At 37.9% G+C, this 15093-nt stretch overlaps 2 protein-coding genes across 2 annotated transcripts; both read left to right on the top strand.

Moving 5' to 3' along the window:
- Nucleotides 1-2548: 2548 nt before the first annotated feature.
- On the top strand, nucleotides 2549-7561 carry kctd14 (potassium channel tetramerization domain containing 14). The gene is made up of 4 exons (XM_046072738.1): nucleotides 2549-2707; nucleotides 5078-5302; nucleotides 5524-5658; nucleotides 6876-7561. The coding sequence occupies exons 1-4, from the start codon at nucleotides 2654-2656 to the stop codon at nucleotides 7185-7187; spliced, it is 726 nt and encodes a 241-aa protein (XP_045928694.1). The 5' UTR covers nucleotides 2549-2653; the 3' UTR covers nucleotides 7188-7561.
- Nucleotides 7562-7717: 156 nt separating this feature from the next.
- LOC123985285 lies at nucleotides 7718-14729 on the top strand. Its single transcript, XM_046072737.1, has 3 exons — nucleotides 7718-10524; nucleotides 11335-11809; nucleotides 13407-14729. The coding sequence occupies exons 1-3, from the start codon at nucleotides 10473-10475 to the stop codon at nucleotides 13747-13749; spliced, it is 870 nt and encodes a 289-aa protein (XP_045928693.1). The 5' UTR covers nucleotides 7718-10472; the 3' UTR covers nucleotides 13750-14729.
- Nucleotides 14730-15093: the final 364 nt, after the last annotated feature.

The raw sequence follows: 15093 nt of genomic DNA, 5'->3' as shown, positions 1-15093 counted from the left end.
ACTAATCAGATTTACTGAAATGTTTTGTTTGTTTTTTACAGGTTTTGAAATGTTCCACCAGATGGAAGCAAGATCCTAATTTTTGTGTACAAAAACAATAAAATCTGGAAAATACACTTGACATGTTGTGGTCACTTTTGTTTCATGTAGTCTTAAGAACCCAAGAAAAGTCAAAGAATTGCAAACTTTGCTAGTCAAGTAGATAATTAAAAGTCAAGCTCATCTTTCAGTACATTAAAATAGATAAACAAATATCTGCGCAAACAGAAAGCTAAACTGTGACCAGGCCGACAAACGAGGTTTTGCATGGTAGAAAGAAATTGACTCACATCAAATGTCAGTGCATTAAATGTCTTTTTATTTTAACTGGTGTGAATTATTTCATTTGCCATGCATGAATATTTGCTTATGCGTCGCTTTCAAGATCCCATCACAGCATCTCAATGGGGTTGAGGTCTCAAGCCCAAATAATCACCCCTCCGCTTCCATGCTTGACGGTGGGTATGAGGTATTTGCAGTGATAAGTGGTTTGGTTTTTGCTAAACGTCTCCACTGTGGTCTCACCAGTCCAAAAGGATGTTGTTCCAGGACTTTTGTGGTTTGTTGAGATGCAATTATGCAAACCTAAATTGTGCTGCCCTGTTGGAGAGAAGGGGCTTTTCCTAGCCACCCTTCCATGAAATCATACTTAAGTCTTTTTCTAATTGTGCTGAAATGTATTGAATATGTAATGTTCTTACAGAGGCCTGTAGGTCAAGTGATGTAGCTCTTGGATTTTACAATGTCTTATAATTAAACGGATAAATCAAAGAAGGTAAACACAAAGTTTAGGTAATTGCAGAAGTATACAATTTACAGGGGTCAAGTAATTTAACGAGTTATTGAGCAGCAATGGAAGTAAATGAAGACTCCAAAATTAATGCAAAAACAAATTTCTGCATTTAACACCATAGTACAGCCTGAGTTAATACTACCTCAGAAGCTTTATTTGTGCAATATTGTATATAATAATGAAGAATGACAGGCCAGTTGGTCCTACAGGGAAAAAATAAACACTAAACTTCATAACATATTAATTTTTATATCTGAAAATATCTGTTTTCGTGATTTAACGTTTTGAATTTTGCAGTCTGCTAGTTACTTTTATACCATTTAAGGTTTTTCAGCGGACAAGAAGTTATTGGATTTCAATACAAACAATAAAAATGAGGGAAACTTTTGACCGGTAGTGTATATAGTTTTTTATTTGTCTCATAACTGGGCATTATGTGCAGTAAAAGGGCGTTAGAGTGGAAGAATTGCAGTTTAAAGTCACGTGATACCTTCCTGATAAGGCGATGTCTCACTCGGCTCCATTTCGTGGTGCTAGAAATGCAGTTTGCATGTGCAGCAGACCACTGTAGAGGAAGTTTCCAGGGCAAGATTTTATGAAAGCACCAAAATATTTAATATTAATATATATATTATATACATATATATATGTTTTGTAATTTGTTAATGAAGAAACAAATTGTTACATTTTATTAATTGCATTTTCTCCTTGTTTATGGCATTAAAGGTAGGTTAGGCGATTTATTTGTTACATTTGTTGAAAGTTTATTGATAAAATAATCTGGTGGCTGTAAGTTTCTTGGTTGGCCTACCTGCCTGTCTGCCTACCTGTGCATGAACATGTGTGTTGGTAAAAAGGCTCTAAGGGAGTCTGTGGGATTTTTTCAGTTGGATACTTGTTGCCTTTACCCCATAAGTGTACATATAAATACCTTACCATAAAATACAGCATTACAACCAGAGGGAATTGTCAAAAGGAAGATTAAAACTAAAGATATTTAATAGGCTGCAACATTTTAAGTTGTGGGAGGTATAAGTAAATAATTATCAGTCTATATATATACATGTATAAATATGTCTTCGGTAGATTTGTAAAGCACTCCCATCGTCTGATTAGCATAATCAAACAAATGTTTATGTAACCACAGGCAAGGTGGTGGGGACAGATTAGGGGTGTGAAGATGCACATCAGGGTCATGAACACAAGTCAAGAAGAGATTTTAATACTATTTTGAAGAATTATTCTATACTGAAATATATGAGTGGCGGTTTGGGGGTCCTCCCCCAGAATATTTTGAGCATTGAACACTTAATTTCCTGCATTCTAGAGACATTTTCTGCACGGATTTATGCTGAAAGTGTCTTTATAGAAAGGGACACACAAAATTCAGGTGGCAGGTGACAATTCAAAATCTATAAATGTAATGGACTATAATTCAGTAGGCCCAATCAGTAGCTTGTTTCTTTAGCTCAAGTTACTTCTTTTGGACAATACAGATTTGTTTCTTCTATATGTACATTGCATTGCACGTTTTCTTGTTGTGAAAATAAACCTTTCTCAAAGCGTTTTCATTTGTTATCATATCTTGTTGCTTTCAAAAAGTGGTGGGGACATGTCCCCAGCGTCCCCAGTGTAAATGACACCTATAACCCCACGTGATCCTGAGAAGGCCAAGAAAATGGTCATGCATTTCTTTTACAGAGTGACTCATCTTCTCAGCACTAAAGCGTCAGGTCCGGGTTAGGCCACGCCCACTGGCTCCTACCTGTCGAGCAATGTCAAAAATTCCTCGCTCCCACCTGGACAAACACTGAAGCCAAGATGAGTCTGCCGGACTACAAAACACATCAAAAACAGTTGTCACCCGCAGCTCCGGTAAGAAAAACTTTAAAGTACTTTTAATAATGTCACAGTTTGGATATTTAGCGGAGCAGCGTAACCTGAACAGGTGGATGACACTTTGCCGTTGGCCTGCATAATGAGCCCATTATTCACTGCAGGTATTTTCTGGGCTTGTTGAAGGCGGTTTTAACAGCTGACATGTTCCACAGGAATTTGTAATCCCACTTCGAGGAAACTCCCGAGTTATGGTTGAGTTAATAAGTTTATGTCTCGTGTCTGGGGATTATAAACTAAGCAGCATAATAAAAAAGTACAATGATAGCGGGGTAGAAGTAAAGTATCCTGTCACCAAGTACAAGCTCAAAGTGGATCAAAAGACTAAATGTACTTAGTTACTTTCCAAAGCTGCATGAAGACAACTTGTTTAAAATGTAAACTGAGTTTATTTTATGCTCTTTGTGAGGAGAACAAAGTGCTTTTATCATGCTGCACAGGCCTGTTTGTATTTAGGCCTAATTTATATTAAATTGTTTAATTTGTGAGAATGTATCTGCCTATTATCATCAGATAGATTTAAAAACTCTTAGCTAGCTCTAGCTTTCACAGGATCAGTGCTGTCCCACAATATTATTATTATTATTAATATTATTTTATTAGCCTATCCAAAAACTACAACATCTGTGTTAATGTACCCACGATAAAATAATGTGTGCTGTGGCTGCTGTTACATGCTATTCCACAAATGGAGTTTATACTTAGTTTATTGTTTACATTCCAGTTTTCAGCCGTTATTAGTCCACTTATCAAAAAAGTGTATAAAGTTTTTAACAACATGAAAAGATGTAAAACTCTGTGTATCTGGTTTTGGAGTTTAACATGAACGATTTAGTCCTGTAGATTTTTCTGTCACTGCTGCTGGACCTGGGTGTTTCAGAAATAACAGACATGACTGATTTTCTGACAGCAGAGGCATGTGTCTTATCATCCTGAGCAAATCAATTTGTAGGTGACTCATGCTGACGCCCTTCGTGCACAAAGCGTGTGTGTTTTAAAGTATTAAACCCAAACTATTTCAGTATTGACATAAATTTCAGTGACATGAAACAATGAAATGTTTGAAACTTTAGCCTACAAACATTTTATATTTCTACTCACACAATCTGAATAAAACTTGATGAAATTAAATTTCTGTCAATCTACTTTGGCTATAATCTGTGACCAGATATTATTAACAACACACAGAGCAAGATTTTATTTAAACATTCATCATTTGAATTAAATATAATATCTAAATTATAACCTGAGTGATACTTGATTTAAAGGCCAAGTTTCAAAAGTCTCACAACACATTAGTTGATACCTTTTTTTTTTTTTCATAAACAAAATCAAACATTTCTGATCTGGTTCACTTACATTTGATTATCAAAGATATACAGAGCAGGACAATGGTTAAAATACATACTTGTCAGTGCTCTCTGACAAACTACTGTATGTAATAGTGACTCTTGGTTTTAAACTACCTTGAACACATCATTGGTATTTCAGCACAACAATTTTATTAGAGGTGAAACTATTAGTCGCTTAAATTGTTTAGTTTGTGAGACAATTTTCATAATTGATTAATAATTTTTAGGCACAAAATGCCAACAAATGTCTTGTTTAGGCTCCTCAAATTTGAACATTTGATTGTTTTCTCAGTCTTCTATAATATTACACTTAAATATCTTCTGAGTATTGCACTGCTAAGCAAAACAGACATTTGAAGACATTAATGTGGGATTTGGAAAATAGTGTTGGGCATTTTCTTTTACTATTTTCTGACATGGACTAAACAATGAATTGAGAAAATGATTAATTATTTAGTTGCAACCCTAAATTTCATATTACTTATCTGTCATATATAATGTCAGTACTGTTATATCTGCAATGAGCTAATGTGTCCTGATATATCGGCCGGCTCTGATCTAAATGTTTATCTAACTAATAAGCCAACATGACAGACAGCTGCTTGACACACTTCTGAAACCAATACTCAAGGAAGATGACTTCTGGATACTAAACACTTATCTTTACTACAGTATGTCATAAATAGAAGCTGACAGAAGCAAGAGAGTTAAACTCGTCTCTGGCCTCGTTTATTTTTGAATATATATCTATCTAATATATATCACACCCAACAGCTGCTCAAACATTCTCTTTTCTTTTTGATTATTTATCTCCATGTTATTTACTTCATGTGCAACTACACATGAAATTTGTGTTGACAGTTATGGTCACATCTCCTACAGGACATGTGAAATCTAAACCGTGACCTCTTAAAACGGTCTCCAAAGCAGCAGTGCACACACAAAGGGAGACAACAGTTTCATATAGCGAGAATAAATTAATAATCTTTCTCCTCAGCACTTTCCTGTTGTGCAGTTAAATGTCGGGGGTCACCTGTTCAGCACCTCTCTGAGCACGCTCAGGAAACACCCCGACTCCAAGTTGGCTGAGCTGTTCAGCGGGCAGCCCAGACTGCACACTGACCCACAGGGACGCTACTTCATCGACCGCGATGGGTCGCACTTTGGAGGTGTCCTCGACTTCCTGAGATCAGACTGGCTGCCCACAGAGAACATCCAGGAGGTTTGAGTCCTGTAGTTTCATTTATAAGTAATCAAACTTCCTCACCTGCATTAAAGAAATCCTGATAGTTTACTGGAATCTAAAGCTGGATGACTTTTTTCAACAAAACTCCTCCTGGCGCTTCAGAAACAGACGTCATCTACCCGATTGTTTAAATGTATTTTAGTTTTTAATATTGTTATCAGAGTCTGCTGTATGAACCAACGCGCGTGTTTCTGCAGGTTCACCGGGAGGCGGTGTACTACAACATCAAACCGCTGATCAAACGTTTAGAGGAAACTCCTCGGCTGTTCGGAGAGCTGGTGGGAAGGCAGCAGTTCCTCTCCAGGGTCCCGCACTACAAAGAAAACATCGAGGTCAGCTACACCCACTGATGTAGCGTGAAAGCAAAACGAAAATCCTCTTAATTTCCAAAACCTTGTAACCTATAAAATCACAGCAGCCTCCAGCTTTGATTCTCAGCTCTCATCGTGTGTTTCTTCTTGTCACATCTTTTTACCTTGTTTCTGTCGGCGGCACTCTTTTATGCCAACTGTAAAAGACAAACAAACCAGAGCTCAAGCTAACTACGCAACTGCTCTTCTATTTACTCCTGACAAATCTCAACCTTAGATGGATTGTTTTCTTCTGGCAAAGTGCTAATAATATCTGCATAAAAATATCTAAGATTGTTACCTTAACTTTAGCCTTTTTCACTACAATAGTAGACTATTCTCATCAACAAATAAGCTTCAATATATTACAACCCCTAAATTACCATTTTATATATATATATATATATATATATATACACCAATACTTAATTATTCAGTCAGATGGTGTTCATGTTAGTCGTTTTCTGTTTGGGGAGGGGGATTGTTTGAACTCTTTGTCTTGCCCTAACCTATAGAGAGAGGGGATTTTGTTGACTTATGGGTGGTTATTTCTGTATGTCGACTTACAGAAACCTCTGCAGCACTGCTGATGTCATTCACACTTTTTTTTGTGGTAATTTTATTCAAGCAATGTTTTTGAATGTTCCTATTATGAATCAGCAAACCTGTAGCTCTAAAAAACTCTGAGTGGCTCCGTCGTTATACCACCTATGATGGCAAACGGCAGTTAATTTAGATGACACTTTTATCCAAAGCAACTAACACTTGCTATATATGTCAGTGGTCACACATCTCTGGCGCAACTAGGGGTTAGGTGTCTTGCTCAGGGACACATTGATTGATGTGTTGCAGGGGGGATTAAACCCAGGTCTCTCACACAGGAATGTATCTTATCCGCTGGCCCATCACCACCCCAAATACCAACTGACAGAAGAAATTAAATGTGTCTGGATCAAAGACAAAATTCCATAAAATGACATAGTATAATTTAAACAAAATCTTATCATTAAATTATCAACAGAATTTGTGTTTTCCTTTGTTAAATGACGCTAAAAAATGCTACTTTGCAGTGGCAAATGGTTCCACTGGCTATGTTCAGCTAGCATGCAGCCACAGATTCACAATGTTTCTCCTGTTATCCACAATCCAAGTCATCTATTTGGCTGTTGATGTATGCAGTAATTTGTCTTTTCTTCCAGGTGCTGATCCGTATCGCCAGAGCCGAGGCCATCGCTTCCCGCCACTCCACCATCATGATCTGCGTACTGCGGACGGATGAAGATTTGGGTTTCTATGACAACGCCATCAACTGCCTGGAGGCGGATAAGGAGTCGGTGGTGACGTTCGGACCCTGGAAGGCCATCCCGTCCGTTAAAGACCTGCTGGACTGTGTGAAGATGGACATTGAGAGTCAGGGCTACAGGGTGAGCATCCAGCCGCACGTCATGGAGAAGAGCTTCCTGTCCAGGAGCTACGACTACTTCTACAAAGTCATATTCACCTGGTGGTGATGAGAGGGAGGCTTTTCTGTGCAGACGTGAAAGCTGAACATACTGTTCCCAAAAATAACAGCATATAAATTATCTTTTGTTAAAGCCCAAGCTGCTGGGTCTTGAACACTAGCCATTTCAGACACAAGGGGTCAGCGAAGCATCTGTACATAATACATTTCAGCGGTTTAAAGCTGGGGCGAGCAATTTATGTTCTAGTTATATATTTTCTTGTATTTGTTGAAATTCTCTTTTCATCCAGACAGCAGTCAATAAACGCAAAACTGAAAAACATCCGTAACATGTGGCTGTGGCAGGACTGTCATAAGTACAGCCAATCATTTTTATTCAAGAATAAAACAGTTGGCTGGCCTATTTGCCCGCCTACCTGCGCACTTTACCCGTGCTTTTACTGTACATGAACACGTGTTTTGGGGGACTTTTTTTGGGTTGATATACTTTTAAAATCTAGCTGTCTCGTGCTAGTTTTTCCAACATTGCCTACCCCAGCTTTACGATAAAGTGACGGGCCCACGCAAGTATTGATGTATCCCTACTGTCTCACGACAACGACGTTTATCTTAATCTGTTGATTTTGTGGGCTTATAAATATAAACATTATTTCATATCCTGTAGATCAGGAAATCAGTGTCAGTGTAATCATGTTTAACTGCTGCAAAATCTTAAAATAAACAGCAACCCAGTTACTTTATTATTTTTTTGCACTCTAAATTTCGAAGCAAGTTGTTTAATCAGGCACCTTTTGTGCACCAGCTACTTATGTTATGAGTTGATGCAAACAGGTTTGGTGTGAAATACGTTCTATATAATGTATTGTACCAGGGGGAATTCAGTCGCTGAGGAAAACACTGCGTCATACACACAACAGTGGGCAATCCACGGCCCAGATTAAAAGAAACAAGAAGGTCAGAAAGCGCAAACGCTGTCAAAAGTAAGCCGAGCGGCGGCCCCAGTGTTCACCACAAAGCAGAACAGGGTATAAAACATCACCTCCATGTCAAACCACTTCCTTCATGACTAGTGTGTGAAAAAAACAACAGTAAACAGTGGGTACAAATATTGTCTTGTAGTAGAAAAGCCAGAGATTAGATTAGTCTGTGGTTACATCCATCAAGTATTCTGCTGGTTTGTCCTTATCTGCCAGCCTCCCACCTACTCTATTTGTGTTTGGATCAGAGCAGAGTCTGAAAATAAATTTAGAAACGTGTTGAAATAATCTAAATTTAAAGTTCATTGGACAGTTTTTGTATTCAGTAGACTATATAACTAATATTTTTATGTTAAAAAGATAAAATTAGAAGTCAATTGCTCCTGAATTTCAATCTTGGATATCGTAAGAAAGTGTCTGGAATGCGTTTAGAGCATTTAAATGGGACACTGAAACTGACAACTGAAAACCAGAGAGACAACTTTACGGGGTTAGCAGCAACGTGACTCATCAACTCAATGCGACGGAAAACATTATTAATTTAATCAAAACATTTATAAGTGATTATGTAAAAAAGACAATTTCACTGTAGACCTTCTGAGCTGGAAGCTTGAGGCTTGGCCTTCTGAGGTCTAATTAAGGGCTCACCACTTTTTCTTTTTGAAAAACAAATTCTTGTTTGGGGTCTCATCTTTTATGTGACAGTGCTTATGTGAGAAAACTGAATGCCGCAGGAATTTTTCCTTTCAAGGAGCAATCAATGTCAGTCTTGGTCTGTCAGCTCACCCATTTGGTCCTCACTGAACAACTATTGGATGTTTTTGCCATGTTTTGGGGTTTTTGTTTTTATTTTCAACAGTACTGTGGTTTCAAAATGAACAAAAAACAGTTTGGGAAGATTTGAAAGATAAGTTTGGGTCTCCACCAAAACACCGGGGCCAAAGTGATATGTGCTTTCCTTTTTTCAAAGAAACGGCAGGTGTGGACATGCAACCTCTACAGTATTTTCACCACAGTGTGTCACAATCACACTTCCTCTTAACACCCCCATATAGAGAAAAGTTGCACACTGTTGCATTTCTCATCTTGGATCCAATTACAAGAAAAGTGACACTGATTAAAAAACAGGTCACAAGCCGGATGGTTTTATCTTTGTATAATTTGAGGCATTTTTCCCAGCATCCTCAGCAGGCTCTGAGTTCACTTAGCTGACGTTGGTGTTTTGGTGGTGTTTGTTCTTATAATTATGCTGTTTTAAAAAGATTTTTGGCATCTTTAACCCTTTATTAGAGTCAACAGTACTGATATGACACCAAATGATGGGACAGAGAGATTAGACAAAGGTACCTCACTGGATTCAAACCTAGGATGACTGGGGCCTTAACCCCCTGTTCAACAGAACACAAAATCAAAATAACATCCAGTGACAAAAACACTATTTTAATTATTCATAAGATGGCAGTGGGTCGTCTGAATTAACTAAATTTGTTCTGGAGACTGAAACTGCAAATACCAGTTCATGTTGTCTGGTGTTGAGAGTGTTTGTGTATTATTAATTCTTACAAAAAGGTATCCGCAGAATGAAATTACTGTCTGTTTTCAGTGTTGTAGAAGTGAGTCTCAGTATGAGAACAAGGTGGGGGACCTTTTTGTTTTGTTTGTTTGTTTTAACAGCAGACTAGAAAACAAACTTTCCACATCCCAAGGAATCACAAGACTAGTAAAGTGTCATACAAGCATTTCAAAGGAAAAACTAAAGGAACAATTTGCATTTCATGTTTTAATTTTAAATGTAAAATTAAGGTAGCAGGTTTTGTAATATAATGTAAAATAAAGTAGAAGCAGTACATTATTGTTCACTTGTAGTGGTTTGATGCAATAATCTCAAAGCTCAAGGTTTTTCCAGCACTTTCAACTGCATTTAATGATGATCTCCAGCTGCTGAAAGCTGTTAAGTGGATTGTAGATTATTTTGTCAAACTACTGTTTTTGAGGACAACAATGAACTTTCACGCATTACGAAGTGAAAGTGGTATATTCATGATTGAATCATTTGCTAATGAATGTAATATTTTTGCATTTCCAAACAGCAGCTTAGGTCTCATCACTCTGTATGTGTGCATCCTTTAACGAGCTACACGCACTTCATGCTGTATTTTAGCGGGACATCATATGTGGCATTGTCTAATTACATGACACTGACTATTAAAATGATGTTCGATATTCATGTCCCTCATGAAAGATGTGTGTGTGTCCTGGTAAGCTCATTGTAACACAGGAAATGAAGACGGTCTTCTAGAAAGAGCAGCAGCAGCAGCAGCAGAAGCAGCAGAGAGACGAACAGAGCTGCTGTCGAGATGAAAACGCAAATGATGAGAGTGCTGCTGCACACCAGTTTGCTTCTAACAGGTATGTTGATTTTGCAGCATTAAGATTGGATTTGGAACTCAAAGACATGTAGACGGCAGGGTCACATAAGATGCATAACAAGCTGTTAATGTAAAATTTTAATCTTAAAAGTACAACTATAGCTGTCAAATAAATGTAGTGGAGTAAAAAAAAAAAAAAACAGCTGAAATGTTTTGAAGAAGTATAAAGCAGCATAAAGTATGCATAAATGTTCTTGGTTTCTTTATACTAATGGATTTGGTTATGTTTCCATGTCTGATATTTGGTCCCATTCAATTTTTCTTTTGTAGCACATTCTATAATTAATCAAATCTGCCTCTGTGAATATATCTCTCATAATCACATATTATCTAGTTGAAAAAAATGGCAATTATATAAACACAAATAAATCCAAGTGGGGTATTAAAACTCTTGTTGTGTGGGCTTTACCTCAAGATTATTGAACAGTGTTACATGTAGCTTTACTTCTATGTCTGTGTAGTTAGTTTTACCCCTTCAAGCCTCTAAAAAATGTGTCAAATGAAACTGTCTGAGAAGAGAAAATATATAGACTAACTCTTTGTAACAACTTCCAGACATGCACAATGTGACGAGCAGCGGCTGCTAGTAGCCTTCTCATTGCTTTGTATTAAAGGTCACAAGCTAAAGTAAAAACATTAGTAGTGTCACAACGTGCAAAAGAGCACAGATTTCCATGTAATAATGGTCATCTTCTGGTGATGAATCTGGTTGGGGTTTATTTAAATTAGAAAAATTAAAAGAGAGAGAGTCACTTTTCTGTGATGCTGACAGAGACTTTTGTGTTTCCAGGTGTGATGTGTGTAAAAAACGCTGTGTTTGTGTACAGCAAACTTGGAGGTGACGCCCTCCTGCCATGTAACGACCTTGTTTCACGAGACTGCTCCCTCATCTCCTGGACCTTCTACAAAGGCGGCGAGGTGCGGTACACTGAGGAGGTCAGCGGGGGGAAGGTGAGAGCGGACTCAGACAAATCCAGCCGCCTGTCCATCACATCCAACTGCTCCCTCAGCCTCCGTGACCTCAGGGTCGACGACGCCGGCTCCTATCTCTGTCTGTGGGATGGTAAACGCCTCACTGATGTTTACCTCTCTCTCCTCACCATCACTTCACTTTCCACCATCACTGATCTGCAGCCTGGAGGACACCTCACCCTGAGCTGCATCTTGTTCACCTACTATGATGCAGGGAGCTGCAGGAAGTACTCCAGCATGTTCAACCTCAGCTGGGTGGCTGAGGATGGTTCTGTGCTGCCCAAAGACAGCAGGTATAGAGATGACCACGCCCAACACCCTCAATTCAGTTAATGCAAGGAAAAATAACAGGTTAAAACAATCCTATAACTTAAATCATACCAATGGAAAAGTCAGCTAATATTCCACCCAAAAACAATATATGTTATTTACTTATCAGTGTGTTAGCCTAATGTATAACAAACAAACGCAATTATACCTGATAACATTAATAACATGAACATCCTGTTTTAAGAGACGGAGCTAAAGACAACAAGAAGCGGCGAAAAGTGCTGATAGATCTTAGGGTAGGATGAAGATTATACCAATCACATGCTGCTTTATAATAAAATGATCCTGCTTCAGTTAAAGTGCAATAAAAAAAGGGATGTTGTATCTGTCTGAGTGGATATGGAACTGTACAAGGAACTAAAAAGTGTTTCAAGTATGGAGGACAGTTAAAGTAAACACATTTGCTTTGGGCTGAAAACCAGTTAAGCGACTCATACATAGAGCGGTGATGAGTGTTAAATGGACACCTCATGACGAATCTACAAAGACAATTAAAAACAACATTAAGAGGCTTGAGATTGGTGTTAGCGGTATTCATATAGATAATGTCAAAGATGGATGGGTCAATCGAGTGCAGTGCTTGCAGTGGTTTGGTTGGGTGGCCGGAAGATGCATTGCAGCATTTGGTGTTCAGTCTCGAGTGTGTGTCACGTCACTGTTTTGGCCCCAGTGCAAGCGCAAGCGGCAGGATGCTGGCTGCAGTTCAGTTTACGGCCACCGGTGTCATAAATAACAAGGGTTTTCTGAAAGTTACACATAGAAGCTTTAACAGATATGTTTTATTTTAAAAAGTTACTAAATTAACATCACAATAGAAAGAAAAACAGCTTAATACCCTATATTAAACAGTAATTAATACCCTTGTATTGAAGCCCATTTCTGACAGAAAAAAGGAAATAAACAAGTAAAAAGTTAGGATCAATATTCTATTCTATCCAAAAAATATATTTCTACTATTTTCCAGGTGGAAATTGACTTCCATACGTTATTAAGCACAAAACTGTATTTAATTATCAGTTAGACTGATATTATTCTTAATTTTTCTTATTGTCAACAACTCCCATAAATGAGCCAAAACCAACAATGTTGTTGGTCCGACTCAAGTCCAGTTGTTCTTACTGAAGACGCAAATCTCTAAAGACGACTTACAAATGCATAGTTAAATTTTTTTTGAAAGGCTCAGTAATTTCCTAAAACAGCTGACCACTAATTTCTTCAATAAGGAAATAGAGGAGGAATCTTGTGGTGCTCTAGTCAGTGTTTGGGGCAGCAGGACTTTGTATGTGGGGCTTAGTCAGAATAAACTAAAGGAAGGAAGTTGTGTTCAAGAAACAAAGTGAGGCTCACTGATGTGTTTTGTAAGTTTATGGACAACAACGGAGCTCTATGGCTCAGAGGAAGAAGAGGTATCATGCTTTGAATACAGACACAATACCTGTTGTAAATTCACTGTTTGGATTGGGAATTTGTTAACAATAAGAAAATAACTCAAAAACAGCAAAGTAGTACTGATGAATAACAGCTGCGTCATGTTTCTCTGACGCCCTCTTCTCTGTGCAGGGACGAGCTGATTGGGGGCACTCGCTGCAACACCACTCTGGTCACAAAGCTCCAGAGGGAAGACAAGAACAGGAAGTTGAGGTGTCAAGTGACGACCACAGAAAACAGCAGGGTGGTGTTTCTGGACTTCACGGCAGCCTTTTTGTTTGAAAATCATCCCACTGCCCAGAATCTGACTAATTCAGCCACCATGGGGTGTCCAGTAGAACTGCCCATCAGCCGCATCATGCTCTGTGTGGCTCTGCCAGTCATGGTGATCATAGTGGGATTCTTCACAAGGAGAGGAGGCCGTAAGAGGACCAAAGCATTTGCAGCTGGAATAGAGCTTCAGGAAATGAATTGAGTGTTCAAGCAGGATTTCTCTCCATTTTCAAGCCCCAAATTCCATCCCAGACATTTGCCATGTTACAGACGTTTTGTGTGTTACAATTGAGATTTTGGCTTTTTAGATTTTAGGCTAGACATCTGTAAAGAGTACCAGTTGTAAAACGAAAACTTCACAAACAAATTGTTTATCAAACTCAAAAATCTAAAACAACTTTGGGTGACGATTGAAATGAACCATAAAGATAAATATCAAGAAAAATAAACTCCTGCACATTCGCTTTTCTTCATAACTGCATGATTTCTTGTTATAAAATTCTTCAGGCAACAAATACAGTTTCATCGAGCTTAATATGTCAGTTTGCAAATGTATATCATGTATTTCACAAAGAAACTGGAAAAATCTGAACAGAAGTGAAAAAAGAAAGAGGTAAAGTAATTTAATGCAAAAAATATAATTCAATTTCGAATTCAAGTTTCACAATCATATCCAAATCTCATTTATTGTTGTTTTTTTGGCATTGAACAGCTTCCCCTCTTCTGTGTATAATTTATTAAGAATGTATTTAAGAAGTCATTGAAATTTCACAGGAGCTACAGACTTTATTAAACAAGCAGCTGTTGTTTCTAAAGTACAGGCAGAGTTGCTGGTAGTTATTTAATAGAAGTAGCATTAGCTGTAGTCGTAGTTGGACAACTGTTAGTATTAGCAGTGTAGATCTCTGTAGCTTAAATGTTGGTGGTGTAATAGGTAAAGCCAGATAAAAGGAGCAGCTCTCTCTCAGGAACTCCTTTGAGCACATCAGCTGCTGCAGTGGATATTTGCTCAAGTCTTCGTGACACTGCTTCTGTCATAGAAGTCAAACTGTGAAGTGTCGTGTTTAGAAAGCAACAGTATTATGAGCGGGGGAGGAAAAAGAATGACTTTATGAATAAATGTGTCATAATGTCAGTTACAGTTGTGTGTATTTGAATCATCTGTATTCTCTAAAAAAGTGCATTAAATTTACCACAAAAAAATCTACAGCATTTTTTTTCACATACTTGTCCTTACATTGTTGTCTTAATCCAGTGCATTACAAAATGGTCTAAATAAAGTAATATAATAACTAAAGCTGAAACAAGCCAAAACTTTGATAAATGATTAATTGTTAACCTCGTTTTTTTCATGCAAAACACCCAACCAATCAATGGTTGCAACCTCTCTATGAGGATTTGCTGATTTTCTCTGTCCACATTGGACTGGATGTCTTTAGATTGTGGACTGCGCTTGGACAAAAAATCTTCTAAAAAAATTACCTTGGCTTTAGGAACCTGGAAGGGACATTTTTCATTATTTGATGTCTAATGTGTAAACTTAACG

Source organism: Micropterus dolomieu, linkage group LG17 (assembly GCF_021292245.1).
Source record: "Micropterus dolomieu isolate WLL.071019.BEF.003 ecotype Adirondacks linkage group LG17, ASM2129224v1, whole genome shotgun sequence".
NCBI classification, from domain to species: Eukaryota; Metazoa; Chordata; class Actinopteri; order Centrarchiformes; family Centrarchidae; genus Micropterus; species Micropterus dolomieu.
Note: the sequence above shows the minus strand (reverse complement) of the source record. Positions and strands in the feature narration are given on the sequence as shown.

What these genes read in the sequence shown, in the direction of transcription:
- kctd14 (XM_046072738.1), top strand. Translation starts at nt 2,654, where the DNA reads ATGAGTCTGCCGGACTACAAAACACATCAAAAACAGTTGTCACCCGCA. An exon ending in CCACAGAGAACATCCAGGAG is followed by an intron (nt 5,303 to 5,523) that starts GTTTGAGTCCTG and finishes GTGTTTCTGCAG; the next exon opens with GTTCACCGGGAGGCGGTGTA. An exon ending in ACTACAAAGAAAACATCGAG is followed by an intron (nt 5,659 to 6,875) that starts GTCAGCTACACC and finishes CTTTTCTTCCAG; the next exon opens with GTGCTGATCCGTATCGCCAG.
- LOC123985285 (XM_046072737.1), top strand. Translation starts at nt 10,473, where the DNA reads ATGAAAACGCAAATGATGAGAGTGCTGCTGCACACCAGTTTGCTTCTA. An exon ending in CACCAGTTTGCTTCTAACAG is followed by an intron (nt 10,525 to 11,334) that starts GTATGTTGATTT and finishes TTGTGTTTCCAG; the next exon opens with GTGTGATGTGTGTAAAAAAC. An exon ending in GTGCTGCCCAAAGACAGCAG is followed by an intron (nt 11,810 to 13,406) that starts GTATAGAGATGA and finishes TTCTCTGTGCAG; the next exon opens with GGACGAGCTGATTGGGGGCA.